Source organism: Thamnophis elegans, chromosome 2, assembly GCF_009769535.1.
Source record: "Thamnophis elegans isolate rThaEle1 chromosome 2, rThaEle1.pri, whole genome shotgun sequence".
NCBI classification, from domain to species: domain Eukaryota; kingdom Metazoa; phylum Chordata; class Lepidosauria; order Squamata; family Colubridae; genus Thamnophis; species Thamnophis elegans.
In genome coordinates, this window is record NC_045542.1 from 135,298,498 (window position 1) to 135,316,378 (window position 17,881).

The following is a 17,881-nucleotide window of genomic DNA, read 5'->3' on the forward strand; positions in this document are numbered from 1 at the left end:
GAAATCTAGCCAATACAAACGAACAAAAGCTGAGGTAGCAATAACAAAGAAGATTCTAATAATAAGTACTAGTATATTATTTAATTACAATACAATACAATAGCAGAGTTGGAAGGGACCTTGGAAGTCTTCTACTCCAACCCCCTGCCTAGGCAGGAAACCCTATACCATTCCAGACAAATGGCTATCCAACTTCGTCTTAAAGACTTCTAGTATTGGGGCATTCACAACTTCTGGAGGCAAGTTGTTCCACTGATTAATCGTTCTAACTGTCAGGAAATTTCTCCTCAGTTCTAAGTTGCTTCTTTCCTTGTTTAGTCTCCACCCATTGCTTCTTGTTCTATACTCAATGTTCATGTTTCAAAATCCTTCTGTATCTTTAGCCTGTCTTCTGGAGTGTTGGCTATTCCTGCCAGCTTGGTATCATCTGCAAATTTGATGAGTTCCCCATTTATTCCCTCATCCAAATCATTGATGGAGATGTTGAAGAGTACTGGGCCTAAAACAGAGCCTTGGGGTACTCCACTGCATATTTCCCTCCATATAGATGCAGTTTCATTGAGGATTACACGTTGAGTGCGGTTGGTTAGCCAGTTACGAATCCATCTGGTGGTGATGCTGTCTAACCCACATTCTTCTATTTTATCTAGTAGTAGGTTATGGTCTACCTTATCAAATGCATTACTGAAGTCCAAGTAAACTATATCGACGGCATTCCTCTGGTCCTCTGGTAATTGACATTGTCGGATTCAGTTAAGCAAAAGATAGAATTTTCCAATGTAAAAAACTCCTTCTGATTCAGTGAAAATGTAAGATCCCGATAATGTTGACTTTATCAACCTGTTGATAATATCGTGACAGGTAAAAGTATTAACTGGTCTTCAACCTGTTGATAATATCAAAAAGACAAAGGTATCAATTGCTCTTCATCCTAGAAGTAAAGTATATGCTACTCTCTTTTAGAGGCACCAAGTCTCTGAATAATGTTTGCCAGAGAAAAGGAATGAGAAGATCGCAATGTTTTCAGGGCCTGCCAGGAAACAGCATGGGAAAACAGAATACTGGGCTAAATGAGGTTTTGATCTGATCCAGCAAATCTATTTTTAACAATTTCACAAAAAGCTTCAGAAGACAGATGCTTTAGTTGCTTCTCCTATAACTGTGATGGGGAACCTATGGCATGTGTACCACAGGTAGCACGTGAAGCCATATTAGCGGACACAAAATCCGTTGCCCTAGCTCGGCTCCAGCGCACTGACCAGTTGATTTTTGGCTGGCCCGCCCATACTGTCCTTCCCTTCCCAGGAGTCTCTGCATGATGCCAGGTGAGTACAGGGCTCGCACAGAGGCTCGGGGGGGGGGATTTTCAGCCGGGGGGGGCGTTTTTACCTTCCCCAGGTTCCAAGAAAGATTCTAGAGTCTGGGAAAGGCGAAAAACGGGCCCACCAGAAATCAGGAAACGAGCCGGAGGGCAGGGGAGGCTGTTTTCACCCTCCCCAGGCTCCCAAAAAGTGGTGTGTATATACGCGGGGGTAGCGGGGGGGATCACGTGTGCATGAACAGGGGGCAAGGCGCAGGGCCCTTTAAATTATGGGTGTGGTCATGCGAAAAAAGTTCTCCATCACATTATTTTCTTGGGCCCACAGAAAACTGAGGAGGGAAAGGTAAGACTTTTGCCAAAATGATAAAAGTTGCAAGTAAACACAAAAGGGATTATAAATCTCTTTGGTCGGGTTTGAGAACATTATTTTAAGTTTTTGCTGGCCACTTCTGTTTATAGCTAACCCAGGTTGCTATAGGGGAAGAAAACAATGATATTAATTTTGTAAAAAAGTAGAAGATGCAGATGATCTTGACAGAAATAGGCAAGATCCGTTACCAAAGCAATTAGGGGGGAAAACAAATTGTTAGTCCAAAACAAGCAGAAAATGCATGGAAACGGCTGAGACACAATTCTGTTACTATAGCCAATAATAAAACCTCAGTCTCAATAAAAGTAGTTTTGGCTTTCCTGTGGAATTGATTTCTTGGTTTTTCCCATCTAGTGGAGCTGACATTTTGCTGGATGCAACAATAAAACAATAGCTTAGGCTGCTATTGGCTCTGGATTTACTAGGAATTGAGCATCATTAACCCGATGCCTCAGTAGAGAATTGTGCTATGTGCACATTACTTAGAAATAATCCTCATGGATTTTAATCATTTGTTGGATTTATATTCCGCCTTTCATTCAAGAACTCATTGTAGCTCATATATTATTTTCTCCTCTTATTTTTCCCCACTATAAACTGTAAGGGTGCTTGGGGAGAGGGAGGGAGGGAGGGAGAGAGAGGGAGGGAGGGAGGGAGGGAGAGAGGGAGAGTGTGAGAGTAAGAGTGAACCTGTGGAACAATGCAATTCCACAACTCAACCACTACAGAATATTGCCTGATGATGAGAGTCAACTTTCCAATAAGTGATAGCGTTGGGCTGCTAATTTTGTAAAGGAGATAAGGTCTTAGAGGGATATAATAGACATCTTTTACTTGTGCTTACCCCGCCTTTTAAAAATTTGCAGTTGAAGTTTGTTTCTAGCTTTCTTCAGCACTTAGCAAGAATATTATGAGGTCTTCACAGTGAGATGATAATTTCTCCACTTCCATACAGTACACGTAATGAGAACAAATCTTTATATCATCTAGGATATTGTCTCAGACCATATATCTATTAATTTCCTTTAGATCTCCTGAGGCTGATCAGAAAGAAAAATGTTGGGTACCCATTCTTCTGTTCATACACCCCATACACTTTGTTGAATGCATGAACAGAGTCTAACAATTTTTGCTTTAAAGTTTTTGCAAAACTCTAGTTAGTTTGTTAGTTTTTGTGGTTGTTAAGATAAATCAGAGTACTAATTTAATGATGTCTTTGTACCTTTACACTCTGATGGAAAAGCATCATTTTTATTGCTCTTAAATGCAGATGTCATATATTTAGCACATGAAAGAAGATATCAAGAATGTGGCAAGAGAGAATTCATTGACCTGTAGAAAGCTCAATAGACTGTATAGATGATATTTATTTGTACGTATGTTTATTATATATGTCCCCAGAGTCGGGAATGAGAAACACATATGTGCAAGGAGAACCTTTGTGTTTATTAAAGATCTCAAATACAAATCCAACAAAAATATGCAACGTTGATAAAATTCATATTTTTAACAGTAGGATTGGAAAATATTAGCCACTAAAATGCCAATTTTAAAGAAAGATTTGAAAGCCGTAGAAACTGAAGGTTTGTCTTAACATAGATGGTGAGAAATATTTGGAAGATGAAATGTGATGGTTTGCATCCACTGAACCAAATTCATTTAGCATTTTATTTGCCTATGAGAAAGGGGAATAATTCTCTCACTTTTGGAACCATTTCCACACTGATAATATCTACCCTAGACGGTCCTAAAAATTTATGAAAGAAAGAATTGTTCAAGTATTATTCTACTTCTGAACAGTGGACTTTATAAACACTTAGGAAAATGGTTCGAGTTTCTGCAGCAGGATATTTTCCACTACCAAACATTCTTTATAAAGTTCTTTTCAGAAAATAGTGTAGGTAGTCCCCAACTTACAACCGCAATTGAGCCCCAAAATTATATTGCTAAGCAAGACAGATGTTAAGTGAATTTTGCCCAATTTTACAAGTTTTCTTGCTACAGTTAAGTGAATCATGCAGTTGTTAAGTTAGCAACAAGGTGGTTAAGTGAATCTGGCTTCCCCATTGACTTTAGTTGTCAAAAGAGCACAAAAGGGGAATCACATGACCCCAGGACACTGCAATTGTCATAAATACATGCCAGTTGCCCAAATTTTAATAATGTCACTATGGGGATGCTGCCATGGTTATACAGTTAAGTGCTACCAATAAAAGAGAACATGTGTAGCTCAGGTGTTGAAATGAGGGATCTTCGGTGCTCTCCGAGTTTGCTTGTTTTCTTGCAGATGTTTCATTACCCTAACTAAGTAACATCATCAGTTATAAGTGTGAAATTTTTTTTCCAGTGCCATTGTAACTCTGAACAGTCAGTAAACGAATCATTGTAAGTCGAAGACTATCAGTTTGGGCAAATAGGTAGTAAAAAATGCTTTAAAAAGTGAAAAAAAGGTTATGTGACAATTAGCTGTGCCGTGCGATTGTCGGGACCTTTTTTTACACTTTTTAAAGCATTTTTATTACTTATTTGCCGGAACCGGTAGTAAAAAATGCTTTAAAAAGTGGACAATCCAACGATCACGTGGCATAGCTGAGTGTCACAGAATCCCCCCCCCTTTTTTAAAGCTTTTTTTTTTTTACTACCGGTTCCGGCAAACCTTAGCATTTTCGGCGAACCGGTAGCATTTCACCCCTGGTCAGTTGTCACTTCTAGGAAAACAGAATTCTGATCTTTCTGAACCTTTTGAATTAATCGAGAAAACACTAAGCTGTCATGTTGTTAATGCTTCAGAAGCGCTCAGTATTCATTCCATGAGGCCCTGGGTAAAAGCTCACAGCTGGAGCATCTTTTTTGGGGGGAGGGAATAGATGTGGTAAACATGTGTTTCTCTTCTTTTTTGTCTTTGCTCTTATTTTTATTATTATCCAGTGCAACTCCAGAATAATTAGGATTGTCAATTTTTGCTGAGTGTAGAAACTGTCTTTTGCTGATACTACTGTCTCTTTTTAAAACAGAAACCTGAGCCACAACAAACTGACCGAGATTGATCCTTCTGCCTTCGCAAAGCTTCCAAAACTACGGGAAGTGTAAGTATTTTCTGTCTAAAGAACTTTTCATCCTGGCCGCTCTCTGTCTTCACTTCCATTCTGGCTAGGATAGCAGTTGGAAAAAGTATACAGTTTCCTAGGACGTGACTCCATTCTTCTTCCAGCTTGCATCAACATATTAAATCTGAGCTTTTGTTTTTCTTTCATATAGTACCTGGGTGCTGTTTAAAAAATTAACAGTCAATTAGTGGAACACAGTGTCTCAATTAAACTGCAGTGTCTTTATTGGAAATCATTGATGTTTCCTCTTCTTCCCGGGCTCTATCTGCTACTATATTTCATAATCCCAAGGATAGCCAGGTAATAACACCAAGCTGCATGGATCTGTTTTCCTCTAATACGAAGTAGACTCTGCTGTGACATCTAATGCTAATCTTTTCTGTCTGTCTCAAGAAGAAAAGGCATAATGTTGGTACTATGGAATAATTACCTTCTCCCCCTCCCACCTACTGCTCCCTAGCAGAAGAGACAAAAAGCTTCTTCCCAAGGCTGATTAAGAGCTATCCATCCTTGAGTCAGCAGAAAATTATTCTAGCACGAAATTGGGTGCCCCATTACTCTTGTCTGTCTGTTTTATTAGTTAATTTCCTAGCATACACCTTGGTAATAGATAGACCAGTTCCAACAGTAGCTTCACCACATAAGGTTACACTACCATGCCATGCCGTGATTCTGCTTGAAGGCCACAAAAAAATCATAAGTACAAAATCCCATTGGAGATCATACACCATTGGACCACTTTATGTTGTGTGAAACTTGCTTTTTGTATGAATATTCCCCTCTCCACTCTTTTTTTACAGCTTGCCTAATTAAATGACATTTTTTCCTTTTTAGCGATTTATTTTTGTAAGCTAAAAATCCATGCAGTTTTTAATCTATCAAGGCTCCTTGAACACCACATGGAGTGAGAATTTGTGGCTGTCTGGAAGTTGTTGAACTATCTTACTTGACGGCATAAAGGGGTGCTTGAACACAATCTTAACACTTGAGCACAATGTCTAATTTCAGAGTTCATAAAACCCTATGCTTGTTTTAATCATAATTAGAGCAAAATTGCATAAAGTTCCTTTCCCAAACTAATTTTTTAACCGTTTTGCCTTTAAAAAAAAGAGTAAAATCTAAGTGCCTTTCAGTGAATCCTCAAGAGAACTGTGCTATTTTTAAGTAGGATCCATTTCAACATGACATTAGCCTGGCAACTAGGTTGTAAATATTTTATACGAAGTGGCACTCCCCCTTCCCCTTCTTACCACACGTAGTATCAGGATCAAAGGGTTGGAAAGAGAGCTTTTAGCTCTAGTTGCTTCAGAGAGTTGTTCAGCCTGTCTTACCTTTGCTTGTTATTTAAGAGAAGCTCCTGACCACATGCCAAAGCTCCTCATCCAACAATTTGCCAATATTTAACAGCAAAATAAACTAACAACCAAGAATTTACTGTTTAGATTGCTAGTAAGTTCTAACTTATCCTGCGGGGTTATACCTGCCAATCAACACCCTATAGAAGCTTCTGTTATTGAATATACCTGAAGTCCTTCCTGTTTGCATTAACAAGCCTTAGGAAGGAATTCATGAATGAAGCCATTCGTCACCATTGAAAGCCCTGCTTGTGTTCCAATGTTCACGTTGAGCTCTTTTATAAAAAGATGCCCATTTATATTGTCCGCTTGCATCCCCTTTTGTGTATGTATCAATAAAGGCCATGGCATTGTCAGGGTTCCAAGTAATAGACCCATAGCAAGAAAAACTCCGAGGCAGGTAGATTCCTCAAAGAAGCGCTTTATTGGATACATCATATTGGCACAGATCTGGTGAAAACCGACTCTGAAGGCTCCCGCAGTTTTCACCTAATTAAAAGTAAACTTCTGTAGAACATCGGGATGTCCGCTATGTAGCTTCACGGCACAACTTTCCATAGATACATAATAATCAGAATCAGTTCAATATTCTTCTTGGTTTCTGGAAGGTTTTATTGAACAAAAATGCCCACATGTATTTTTTGTAGAAATCTTTTTATAGTTGATTGCTCTTGGTATGATTTACAGTGGATAATTGGATAAATGCATTACTGGTATATCTTCTTATATACCACTTTATCTTTCATATACTTCTAGTACATCTTCAACAAAGCGTCCTTCAGATTTGATGGTGTTATTATTTATTTTTAAGTAGTGAGTATTTATTTAATAAACACTGAAACTGGTAATACAAAAATCGGGCATTTTGTAACTTCTGTTTTATTTGAAGGATGCTGGCCTGGGAAAAATTATTGAAAAATTATAAATATTATTGATATTTATAATTTATTGGTTATCAGTTATAATTTTAACAATTGTAACCATTTGCCTTGCTTAATTTTTAAAGATAATATTAATAATTAGAGAAATACTTTGATATAAGGGAGTTTGCTGAAACAACAGGATCTTAATTTTATTTTGCAACATTTCCCTTCCTCCCCCCTTCTGTATTTTACAGATATAGCGAATCATATGTCTCAAATAAAGAAAAAACCATATTAAATCTTTGCTGTTTGGAAAGACAAAAAAGGATAAATAAACAAGATCCAATTATATGTATCTCTTGTAGAGTTAGAGAAACTCTCCTGTTCTTAGACAGGAAGCTAAAGGTGTTTTTTTTTCCCCTCTATAACTTTTCTGACTGCTTCTTTGGAAAAGTTAAAGTTAGAGGCCAGGAAATTGGGCAGTTTTCAAGCAACAAGACAAGCACCTGTTTAATGCTAATTAATGGACTAATTCAACATGGGGACTGCAGGTGTCTAAATCCCGAAGGGAACAGGCTATGTGACCTAGATCAACTTTCTTTCAGTAGGCCAATACAGACATTGTACTATTAAGAGTGAAGCTCTGAAATCTAATAATTTAGCAATGGAGAATAAAATTGTAGCTGTCCATTTTTTTTAAATTTCTCTTAGAAAAGATTGAATCTTTAAGTGTCAACCCTTGTTTGTATTTTATTTATATCCAGCATGTACCTAAAAGACCATTAATAAACTGAAACAGTTAAATGGGCATACTTTGCTGAAATAAGAGTACTTTTGATGTAATTGTTTCTTTTTATACAATGAATACCTTTTCTTTTTAAGAAGGGGTAAAGGACATCCTTGTGCAAAACAATGATCACAAATTCAGCCCTTCCAATTTCTATTTGATGAAGCAGCTAATTGGAGCAGATAGTACAGGTAGTTCTCAACCTATGACTGGTTGCTTAGCAACTGTTTGTTGTACCTTCCTGGGGATACTTATAACTTGGTTCTGAAGTTCTGATGGCCATTCTCCCCCCCCCCCTTCCATGGTCACATGACTGCAGGTTGGGGCACTCGACAACTGATTCACATTTGTGGCTGTTTTCTAGCATCCTAAGCATTCTAGTGACACGAATGCATTTTAGGACAGTTTTGCAAACAAATAAAAAAAACCATGGCATTTACTTTTTGCTTACAGCAAAATTGGCCCAGGGTGAACCATTGGTTTGCTTAATGTCTGTGGCGTTTGCTTAACAAACACTGCATTGAAGGTTGTAAAATCAGTTTAGCCATGTGGGTGACTCATTTTATGATCATCATGACTTATAACCATGATGGGCAGTCCTTCCAAGTAGAGGACTACCTGTACTGGGAGAACTGAGCTATTTGTCTGGCTCTATATTAAGCCATTGTGTATGCTTTGATTAGCAAGACAAAACAAAATGTATCCCTCTTCTTGCTTAATTCCTTCTTTCTGCTGAGCTCCTGAGGATTCACTGATTGCTTCCACGTCTTTTTATCTCCCACTTCTTTTTATACCTTTAAGTCAGTGTTGACTCTTGCCAAATGCCTACACAAATCCCACAGTTTTCTTGGCAAGATTTCAGAAGTGGTTTGCCATTGTCTCTTTCCTAGGGCTGAGAGAGAGAAACTTGCCCATGGTTACCTAGCTGGCTTTCTTTGTGCCTAAGGCAGGTCTAAGAGCTGAGGTGGTTAGAGTGCAGTACTGCAGGCTACTTCAGCTGCAGTTCAACGGTTCAAATCTCACTGGCTCAAGGTTGACTCACTCTTCCGAGGTGGATAACATGAGGACCCAGATTGTTAGGGGCAGTAGGCTGACTCTGTAAACCGCTTAGAGAGGGCTGTAAAGAGCCCTATGAAGCGGTATGTAAATCTAAGTGCTATTGCTAGGAGTCTTAGTTGCCCCATTTGTACTCTGCTATCTTAACCTCTACACCAAATGAACTCTCTCCACATGCACTAAGATTCCCAAATTCATGAGACTGATGAACTCATTTAGATAGAATAGTTGCCATGGGGTTTGACCAGCCATAAAGCCATCTTGAGTCAATGAATATTGTGAAGAAGAAAGAGAGACAGATGGAACAGGATGCTAATTACTGAGCAAAGTCGCACCCACAACAACTTCTGTACGCAAAGAAATGCTTCATGCTGTTTCCTCTGTCTGCATCCTACTAACATGGATGGTACCAACCTGGTTTGATGAAGAGACACAGCATAGGAGAGAGGTGGTTGAGAGAACCAAGATTTAATACAAAACAGACTCGGGCACCAGGTCCTTCTTTTATTCTCCTTATGATAGTATCTAAAGCAGGAAACTGTGGGGATGTGGTGGCTCAGTGGCTAAGACCCTGAGCTTGTTGATCAGAAGTCGGCAGTTTGACGATTCGAATCCCTAGCGCTGCGTAACGGAGTGAGCTCCTGTTACTTGTCCCAGCTTCTGCCAACCTAGCAGTTCAAAAGCGTGTAAAAATGCAAGTAGAAAAAGAGGGACCACATTTGGTGGGAAGTAACAGCATTCCGTGCGCCTTCATCATTTAGTCATGCCAGCCACATGACCACGGAGACATCTTCGGACAGCACTGGCCCTTTGGTTTTGAAACGAAGATGAGCACCGCCCCCTAGAGTCGGGAACAACTAGCACATATGTGCGAGGGGAACCGTTACCTTTAAAGCAGGAAACTACAGTGGCGCCTAAAGCTGGAGGCCACTGCCTAGCATGATAGCTCTGGATGGATCATCCTCCTCTGTTATAACTAATGACGCAACCCTTTTTCAGGAGCCCTTTTGGTTACGATCACTACTATTCTTGATCTTGGCTGTAACCATGTCTGGTAATCAAGTTCAACAAGGAGATCCTAATTGAGAAATTTCTTGTCCCCAAGCCATCCATTAAAAAAATACATATATCAAAATAAATTGTGCGGAAGAATGTAAATCAGGAGCTCCGCTTGGAACTGCCCAGGAGCTGCATGTGTCTCGTGATCTGTAGTTTGCCCAGCCTTGGAGAGAGCTGGCACTTGCTGCTGTTCCATAAATATGTGTTAGCAATAACTAAAGTAGGCATGGAATGTGCAGCTGGGTTTCTGTTACAAGTGTTCTTGGCAGTGACTTGGCTGGAAAGTCACAGAATTACAGGAAGCTCACTGACACATTTCTGCATGCAACCGGGCTTCTAGGTTAATAATCATGACAGACGGCGAGCAACGAAAAGCAACCTGATATTCTTTAAAAAAATTAAAAGTTGCTTGATTTTTTTTAAAATAATTTTTTTTTTATTGTTGTCATTGTTTCCTCCAGGCGACTGAATAACAATGAACTGACGGCCATTCCATCCCTGGGAGCAGCTTCAGCCCACATAACTTCCTTGTTCCTGTAAGTCTCAGCATTAGCATTCCTATGAGTATATTTTTAATTTGAAGAATCTGTGCAAGGTATACTGTAGTGTTTCTTTTTTTTAGCTTTAATACATTCAGTGATATCAGCTGGAGCTTACTAAATGTTGAAGTTCCAGTTAAAGACCTCTGCTGTTCTTACCTGTAAAGTACTTAAAGGGAAGTCTTCCATGACCAAAAGTGTCTTGGAATACAAAAATCTAGAGAGGGGGGAGAGAGGGAGGAATGAGAATGAGAATATGAGAATGAGAATGAGAATGAAGGTAATGAGTTATAGGTCTCAGGCTGAGGTGGGTTCAGCTTGGTTCGGTCGAGTAGGTAGTAACTTGGCCTGCCACTGGTTCCCTCAGCGTGCCGTAGGGGACGCCATCTTGTTTTTTTGTTTGTGTGCATGCGCAGAAGCATTTTTTTAGTACTGTGCATGCGTACATAGCACACACATGTGCAAAGCATGTCCCTGAGCAAACCGGCAGTATCAGCAACCGGAACCCACCCCTGGTCTCAGGACTCAATAGACGTTATAGGTTTGCAGAATTCAGTTGGAACTTTATTCCCCCCCCCCCAAAAAAAAAATTATATAATTCCCCATATTCAGATGTGCAAAATTTGGTTAAAATGTCATTAAAAGTACAGTCCACACATTCCTGAGCAAAATGTTTCTGGATTGTCTTGATTAAATTCTTTCACTCCAGCAACCCTGAAAACTTATATTTGAATAAAAATTCCCTGCTAAGTATCAAATTAAGGACGGCAAAGAATACAGGTAGTCCTTGACTTACAACCATTCATTTAGCAACCGTTTGAAGTTATGACAGCACTGAGAAAAGAGACTTTTGATTGGTTCTCGCACTTACAACTGTCACAGCATCTTCACAGTCACGTGATGAGATTTCAGCCAGCCTGCATTTAGGATGCTTACAGAGTTCTGGGGTCATATGACCATCACCTGAGACCTTTCTAGCTGGTTTCTGACAAGGAAAGTCAACAGGGGAGGCTGAGTTTGCTTAATGACCTTGTGATTCCCTGAGCAATTGCAGGGATTGGCTTAACAACTATGGCAAAAAAGGTCGTAAAATTGGGTGCAATTTACTTAACTGCCTTGCATAGTAATGGAGATTCCACTTCCAATTGTGGTCATAAGTCAAGGACTATCTGCTTATATCTGCTATCTGTTCTAATTCAAAGCTGAACCATCAGAGATTCTAAGGCCACAGGTAGTTTGCATTGACTTTTGGCTCCATAGATTTTGCTTGTCAGAAGCCAGCTAGGAAGGTCTCGTTCTGGTGATTTTCAAGAATACTCTAGCCACAGCCATCAATGAAACGTTGTTTCTTACCATAAGCCAAAATGTCCAGAAATTTCCCTTTCCCAAATTCTGAGAATAAATTGGAAAGTCCTGGTGCACCCATAGAATATAAATTGGAACATTTTAGAACAAGAATCGTGGGGCTGGAAATGACCTCTGAGATCTTCTAGTCCACTCTGTGCTCAAGGCAGGAGACCTTACACCAGTGATGACTAACCTTTTTGATGTTGTGTGTCGCAAACACACAAGCATGCGCGTGATAGCACGCGCCCGCACCCATAAAGCAATGCCTGGAAAGCCTCCTGCATCAACCTGGAAGCCAAAACAAGGTACGGGGGCGCCATGCAAGCGCCCAAAATGAAATGTGACTCCCCCCCCCCCGCATGCACACGTGTGTCCCCCAGAGCCAAGATGGCTCTGCAGGCCATCTTTGGCATGCGTGCCATGGGTTTGCCATTACGGCCTTATAGCATCCTAATCAAATGGTTATAAGGTCTACTTTTGAAAACTTCCTGTGATGGAGCACCCACCATTGGTTTCATCAACTTTTGTTCCTGGTTGATCATTGCATTGTAAGGGGACACTCTGGGATTTTCTACATCATTTATTTAACTCTCTCCACTCACAGTCCAATTCATGCGGACTATCTATGAGAGCAAATCAAACTGGTCACTTTCTTGCATTTCCATTAAGATTGCTCTAAAATGTGGAAAGGAGCAGAGCTTCCTCCTTCAAGTCAACACTGACAGCTGTGTCAGTCCACCCTCTCTCTAAGGTCCTGTTTCAAAGAAAACTAAGTCAAATCTAAGTACTAGAGCAGGGGTATCAAACTCGTGGCCCGCAGGCTGGATGCATGAGGTGCTGGTCTTGCCCACACCCGATTTAGCAAAGGGGGGGAAGTTGTGATACATCAGGTGACCACTCCGTGACAACATGAATTTGACACCCCTGTAGCAGGGGTGGGTTGCTGCCAGCATTGCTGCCGGTTTGCTTCGCGTGTGCACTAGATGCGCGTTGCTCGTGCTTGGGCAGTTCAGTGTAAATTGTTCTGTGCATGCGTAAGGACCATTAAAAACTAATAAAAAACATGCCGGCAACAGCAGCAGAGACCGGGGAACTGGTTCAGGGGCATGGCCAGCCTGGGTTGCTGCCAGTTCTGCAACCCAGGCCAAAATACCACTGCTGGTTTGCCCAAACTGGTGCGAACCGGTAGCAACCTACCTCTGCCCTATACTAGAGGATGTCTCATTTGGGTCATTTCGCTGTTCCTCCCTATTCCATTATCAAAGAAAGTCTCTTGATCCTGTTCTCTCTTCTGTTATAGCTGGGACAAAGTTAAAATAATACATTCACATTTGTCTTGTTCCTATTAATTAAGACGCTATGAGTATGGAAATTTATATGTGTATGTTGCGGTATGTTGAGTTTGAATCTTATCCACAAAGAGCTCATTTTTCAGCCTTGTGGGAAATTAAAAGATGACTCCTCTTTTATATCCCTAGATTTTGTAAGTTGATTAATTTTTTTAAAATACTATTTATTTATTCCATTGATATGGCTGCCCATCTCAAACATATTTACATTTTGCTTTCTCCTAGCGTGATTTATGGTAGAAACCAAAACATTGAGTGAAATCATATCAAGTACTATTGCCACTAGAATAGAATAGAATTCTTTATTGGCCAAGTGTGATTGGACACACAAGGAACTTGTCTTTGGTGCATATGCTCTCAGTGTACAAAAGGAGAATAAAATACATCCATCAAGAATAAAAAGATACAACACTTAGTGATAGTCAAGGTTACTAATGCTATCAAATCATACTAGTAAACAAATAAAACAGTGTAAATTGAAAGATACAAGCAATATGGTTATAGTCATTAGTGGGAAGAGATAGATACTAGGAAGGAAGAGAAGTATAACAGTAATACATATAGTCTTAGTAAGTTATTTGACAGTGTTGTGGGAATTAGCAATAGCAATAGCAGTTAGACTTATATACCGCTTCATAGGGCTTTCAGCCCTCTCTAAGCGGTTTACAGAGTCAGCATATTGCCCCCAACAACAATTCGGGTCCTCATTTTACCCACCTCGGAAGGATGGAAGGCTGAGTCAACCATGAGCCGGTGAGATTTGAACAGCTGAACTGCAGAACTGCAGTCAGCTCAAGTAGCCTGCAGTGCTGCATTTAAGCACTGCGCCACCTCGGCTCAATTAGTTGTTAAGCAGAGTGATGAGCCAGAGTGATGAGCAGAGTGATGAGCCATTCAGGAAAAAACTGTCCTCGTGTCTAGTCACTACTACTACTATGAGCCATCAAGCTCGATTGACAATTTATAAATAACAATATCGAAGTAGCATAACGTTAATGAATCTGAAACTATCAAATCTCCCCTCCCCACTCCCCCCCCCTGCCTATTCAAAGCAGCAAAAATTCTAATCAGGAAAGCAAGAAAATGGGTGTTTTTAAAGCCTGTTCTGAAGCCATGCAGCCAGGGGAGATGGTATGCATTTCAAAGAACAGGGAGTTCCATCCATTTGGTGCAATCACTCAGAATGCCTTAGCCCAGTTGATTCTAACTGACCTACTAAGTTAACACCTGCAATAAAAACCCTCCAAAGGCCACACTGGAGCTTGTAGTAACATCTTTACAATTATGATATGACCAGCTTGAATAACAATCTGTCCTCGAATTGCAATTGCTCCCTGCCTGTGTCGTGCTTACATTTGCTATGTAGACACTTTCTAAATGCAACTGATTGTTTCTTAGTTGTTGTGATCATAGAACAACATCTGGTGATTAGCAAACTTCTACAGTTTTGGGCAATTCTTCTGGCTCGTGCATATCCTTTACACGTAGCTGTTTGATTCTACTGAGGACATTCATGTTGAGAGCATTTTTTCCTAGGGTTGATAGAAAGCATTTAAAGTAAAAACATAAAATACAAATGATAGTTCCCTGCAAAATCTCAGCATAGTTCAGGACGTAGCAGTCTCATAGTATATTGTTAATTGAGGCAGAGCCTGACATGTATTACAGTTTAACTGTTCACTGGGGAACAGATATTATTTTTCTTCCTTTCTGCTTTGAAAATATTGCCAAAGAAATTCATCTCCAACACTAGCAAACATTTGGAAAGGATTTTATGGGAACAGAAGAAAACAATTTGTATGTGAGTTAACCAAAGACAGACCTGCAAAGAGATTATAAATACCGACAACCTGGTGGTGATTCTGATGCAGGAAATTCAAAGTGTGGAGACTATATTTTGAAACAGAACTCATGGTAACTTAGTTAATGATTGCTTGTGATGTAGAACCTTGGCGGATTCTTTTTACAAGCCTTCTGAAAAGATCAGGAGAAGCACAATTCTCTCTATGGCATTCATTGTTCCAATTCTCTTAATTCCTTTTATAAGGACCCCTGAGGATTCTGTATTACTAGCAGGTGAGCCGGGGGAGCTGAAGAAAACCCAGAGATTTGCAAAGCAGGCAATGATACAATCAAGTAAAAAGTCAACCAAGTAAAGAGACATTCACAAATACCAAACAAAGGGGCGGGGGATTAAAATGATACCATTCATCCTGTGCTCCATCCCCATTTCTGAGGCCTTCAAGGACAAATCTGTGTAAAGAATATTTTTTTGACAATTTAGCACTTGCAGCATTAGCAAAAGAACGGGAGTGTCTGCTAACTGATGAGTTTAATACAGATGTCTTTCCCAATAAAGACACATGTTAACTAACTGCATATGTTAAGCAACTGGTTGGTTTCAAAATGGAAAAGGGAGGCCAGAATCCAAGGAGGAGAATAAGTGTGGAGAACTTGTGGACCTCCAGATATTGCTCAATTGCTGTTCTCATCTTTCTTCAACTCTGTCCACGTTGGAACGGTTGGGATTTCCGGTTAATAAACATCTGCAGGCCCAGACGTTGCATATCACTGGAGTGGAAGGATGTTATTTTATGGTAAATCAGGAAAACCTTTAAAACTTTCCCCGTTTGCTTCTTGGATGAGGCAGTAGCTTTTAAGTTTTTAAGAAGAGATTGGAAAACAATTTGTCTTAAATGGTATAGGGTTTCCTGCCTGAGCATTGGGTTGGATTAGAAGACCTCCAAGGTCCCTTCCAGTTCTGTTCTTCTGTTATTATAAGTGACTATTGCAACTAAGGAGAATGTCCATTTTCTGCAGCAACTTAGGAAAGATAGGCAAACTTGGTGAAGTTGTCTGCATTTTCTTTACTCTTGTTACAGGATCATTTTATTATATTGCTTATTTTTGTGCATTACTGATTCTTAAAACAATTGTTCCATGACTAATTAAGGGAAATCATGAGGTTTGTTATATTGCCTTGTTATGGTAAAACCTATCTTTCCTTTCTTGATTAGACTTTAGTTTTCAGACCAAAGAATAATTGCAGGATTTTATTACATGTCTAGGTAAGTGAATGGCTGGCTCCTTGAACCATTCCCATTTAGGAGGAAAATGGAGATGAGTAGGTGCTTTGTTTATCAAATCACAATTGGGTTTTGTTTATTTGAAGTCTGCAGGAATCACGTAACACAGAACAATGAAAAAAATATCTAAAAAGTCTCTTATCCAATTTTCTTGTATCATTTCTCAATTCTTTGGACTAATTGCTACCCTGTTTAAGATAGAAAGGTTTGCTGTATATACATGTGCTTGCACTTTCAAACACTGTGAAATAGAATTTGCTTTATAATAAATGGATGTTACAAACATCACCTGTAAATTCTTAGCATTCATACAGTTTCCCATTCATCTCTTGGTGATCTTTATTAAGGTTGTCATGGGCCTTAATATTAATGCTGTTACTGGTAATAATGGTCCCTTCTACGATAATTGTTCCGCATATGACTATTTGGAACTTCAAACACCTCATAACATGCTAATTGAAATCTGTTGTTGAGCCCTTTCAGTTTAGCTGTGGTGGCGCAGTGGTTAGAATGCAGTATAGCAAGCTAATTCTGCCAACTGCCAGCAGTTCAATTCTCACCAACTCAAGGTTGATTCAGCCTTCCATCCTCCTCTGAGATTGGTAAAATGAGGACCCAGATTGTTGGGGGCAATAGGCTGACTCTAAATCACTTAGAGAGGGCTGTAAAGCACTATGAAGCGGTATATGTCAAAGTACTATTGTTATTATTATTGCTATTAATAGTTTGTTAAGACAAAAACATTGAAGAGGAGGAAGTTATAAGAGGAATTTAAAATTTTAGTTTCTTTCTCCTTTTACCAACAGAGTGGAAAATAGGATTGGATAATTAATAAAGGACTCAGGAGCATGTTGTAATATAAATGTCAGGGTAAAATCAATAGAGCTACTCACCTGCTAAACAGTGCATACATCCTTTTTGAAAAACACTGGTGATCTTTACAGATCCATTAGCATAGAGATAAATTCATATTAAATAATAATTAAACAGATTAGTCTAATAACGGGCAATGCATTGCAAATTATGTGTTCTACTACTGCTGTTTCTGAATACATGGAAATTTGTCTTCCGAGTGAAGATTTTAGTCATGCCGGCCACATGACCATGGAGACCGCTTAGAGAGGGCTGTAAAGCACTATGAAGCGGTATATAAGTCAAAGTACTATTGTTATTGTTATTGCTATTAATAGTTTGTTAAGACAAAAACATTGAAGAGGAAGAAGTTATAAGAGGAGTGCTGGCTCTTTGGCTTTGAAACGGAGATGAGCACCGTCCCCTAGAGTCGGGAACGACTAGCACATATGTGTAAGGGGAACCTTTACCGTTACTGAAAGATGGAAGACATTTCAATAGAACATGAGGCAGAGAATTCAGAGTGCAATACAGGTTGATAATAAATCATAGGAGGAGCTGAGTTTAGTTTGCTGGACACTTAAAAAATAAGCACTTTCTTTTGCTGAAAATAATTTTACCAAATGTGATTCTTCAGATGATATTGAACTACAGCTCTCACAATTATTGATCATGGGTCTGCTAGTTACTGTTAGTGGGGATAAAGCTTCAACAATTGGAGCACTAAAACTGAGAACTGTTAATTTAGGTGGATCTTTGGAATGGATAGATAGGGTAGAGCAGAAAAAAA

The 17,881-nt window shown here is 39.5% G+C and overlaps 1 protein-coding gene across 1 annotated transcript in view; it reads left to right on the forward strand.

The window, feature by feature from the left end:
• Positions 1–1,590: 1,590 nt before the first annotated feature.
• The window catches only part of LRIG1 (leucine rich repeats and immunoglobulin like domains 1), an 86,324-nt gene continuing 70,033 nt past the window's right edge, over positions 1,591–17,881 (forward strand). Inside the window, exons 1-3 of the mRNA XM_032239114.1 lie at positions 1,591–1,664; positions 4,706–4,777; positions 10,380–10,454. Coding sequence (XP_032095005.1) covers positions 1,591–1,664; positions 4,706–4,777; positions 10,380–10,454 — 221 coding nt within the window. The remainder of the gene's footprint in view (positions 1,665–4,705; positions 4,778–10,379; positions 10,455–17,881) is intronic.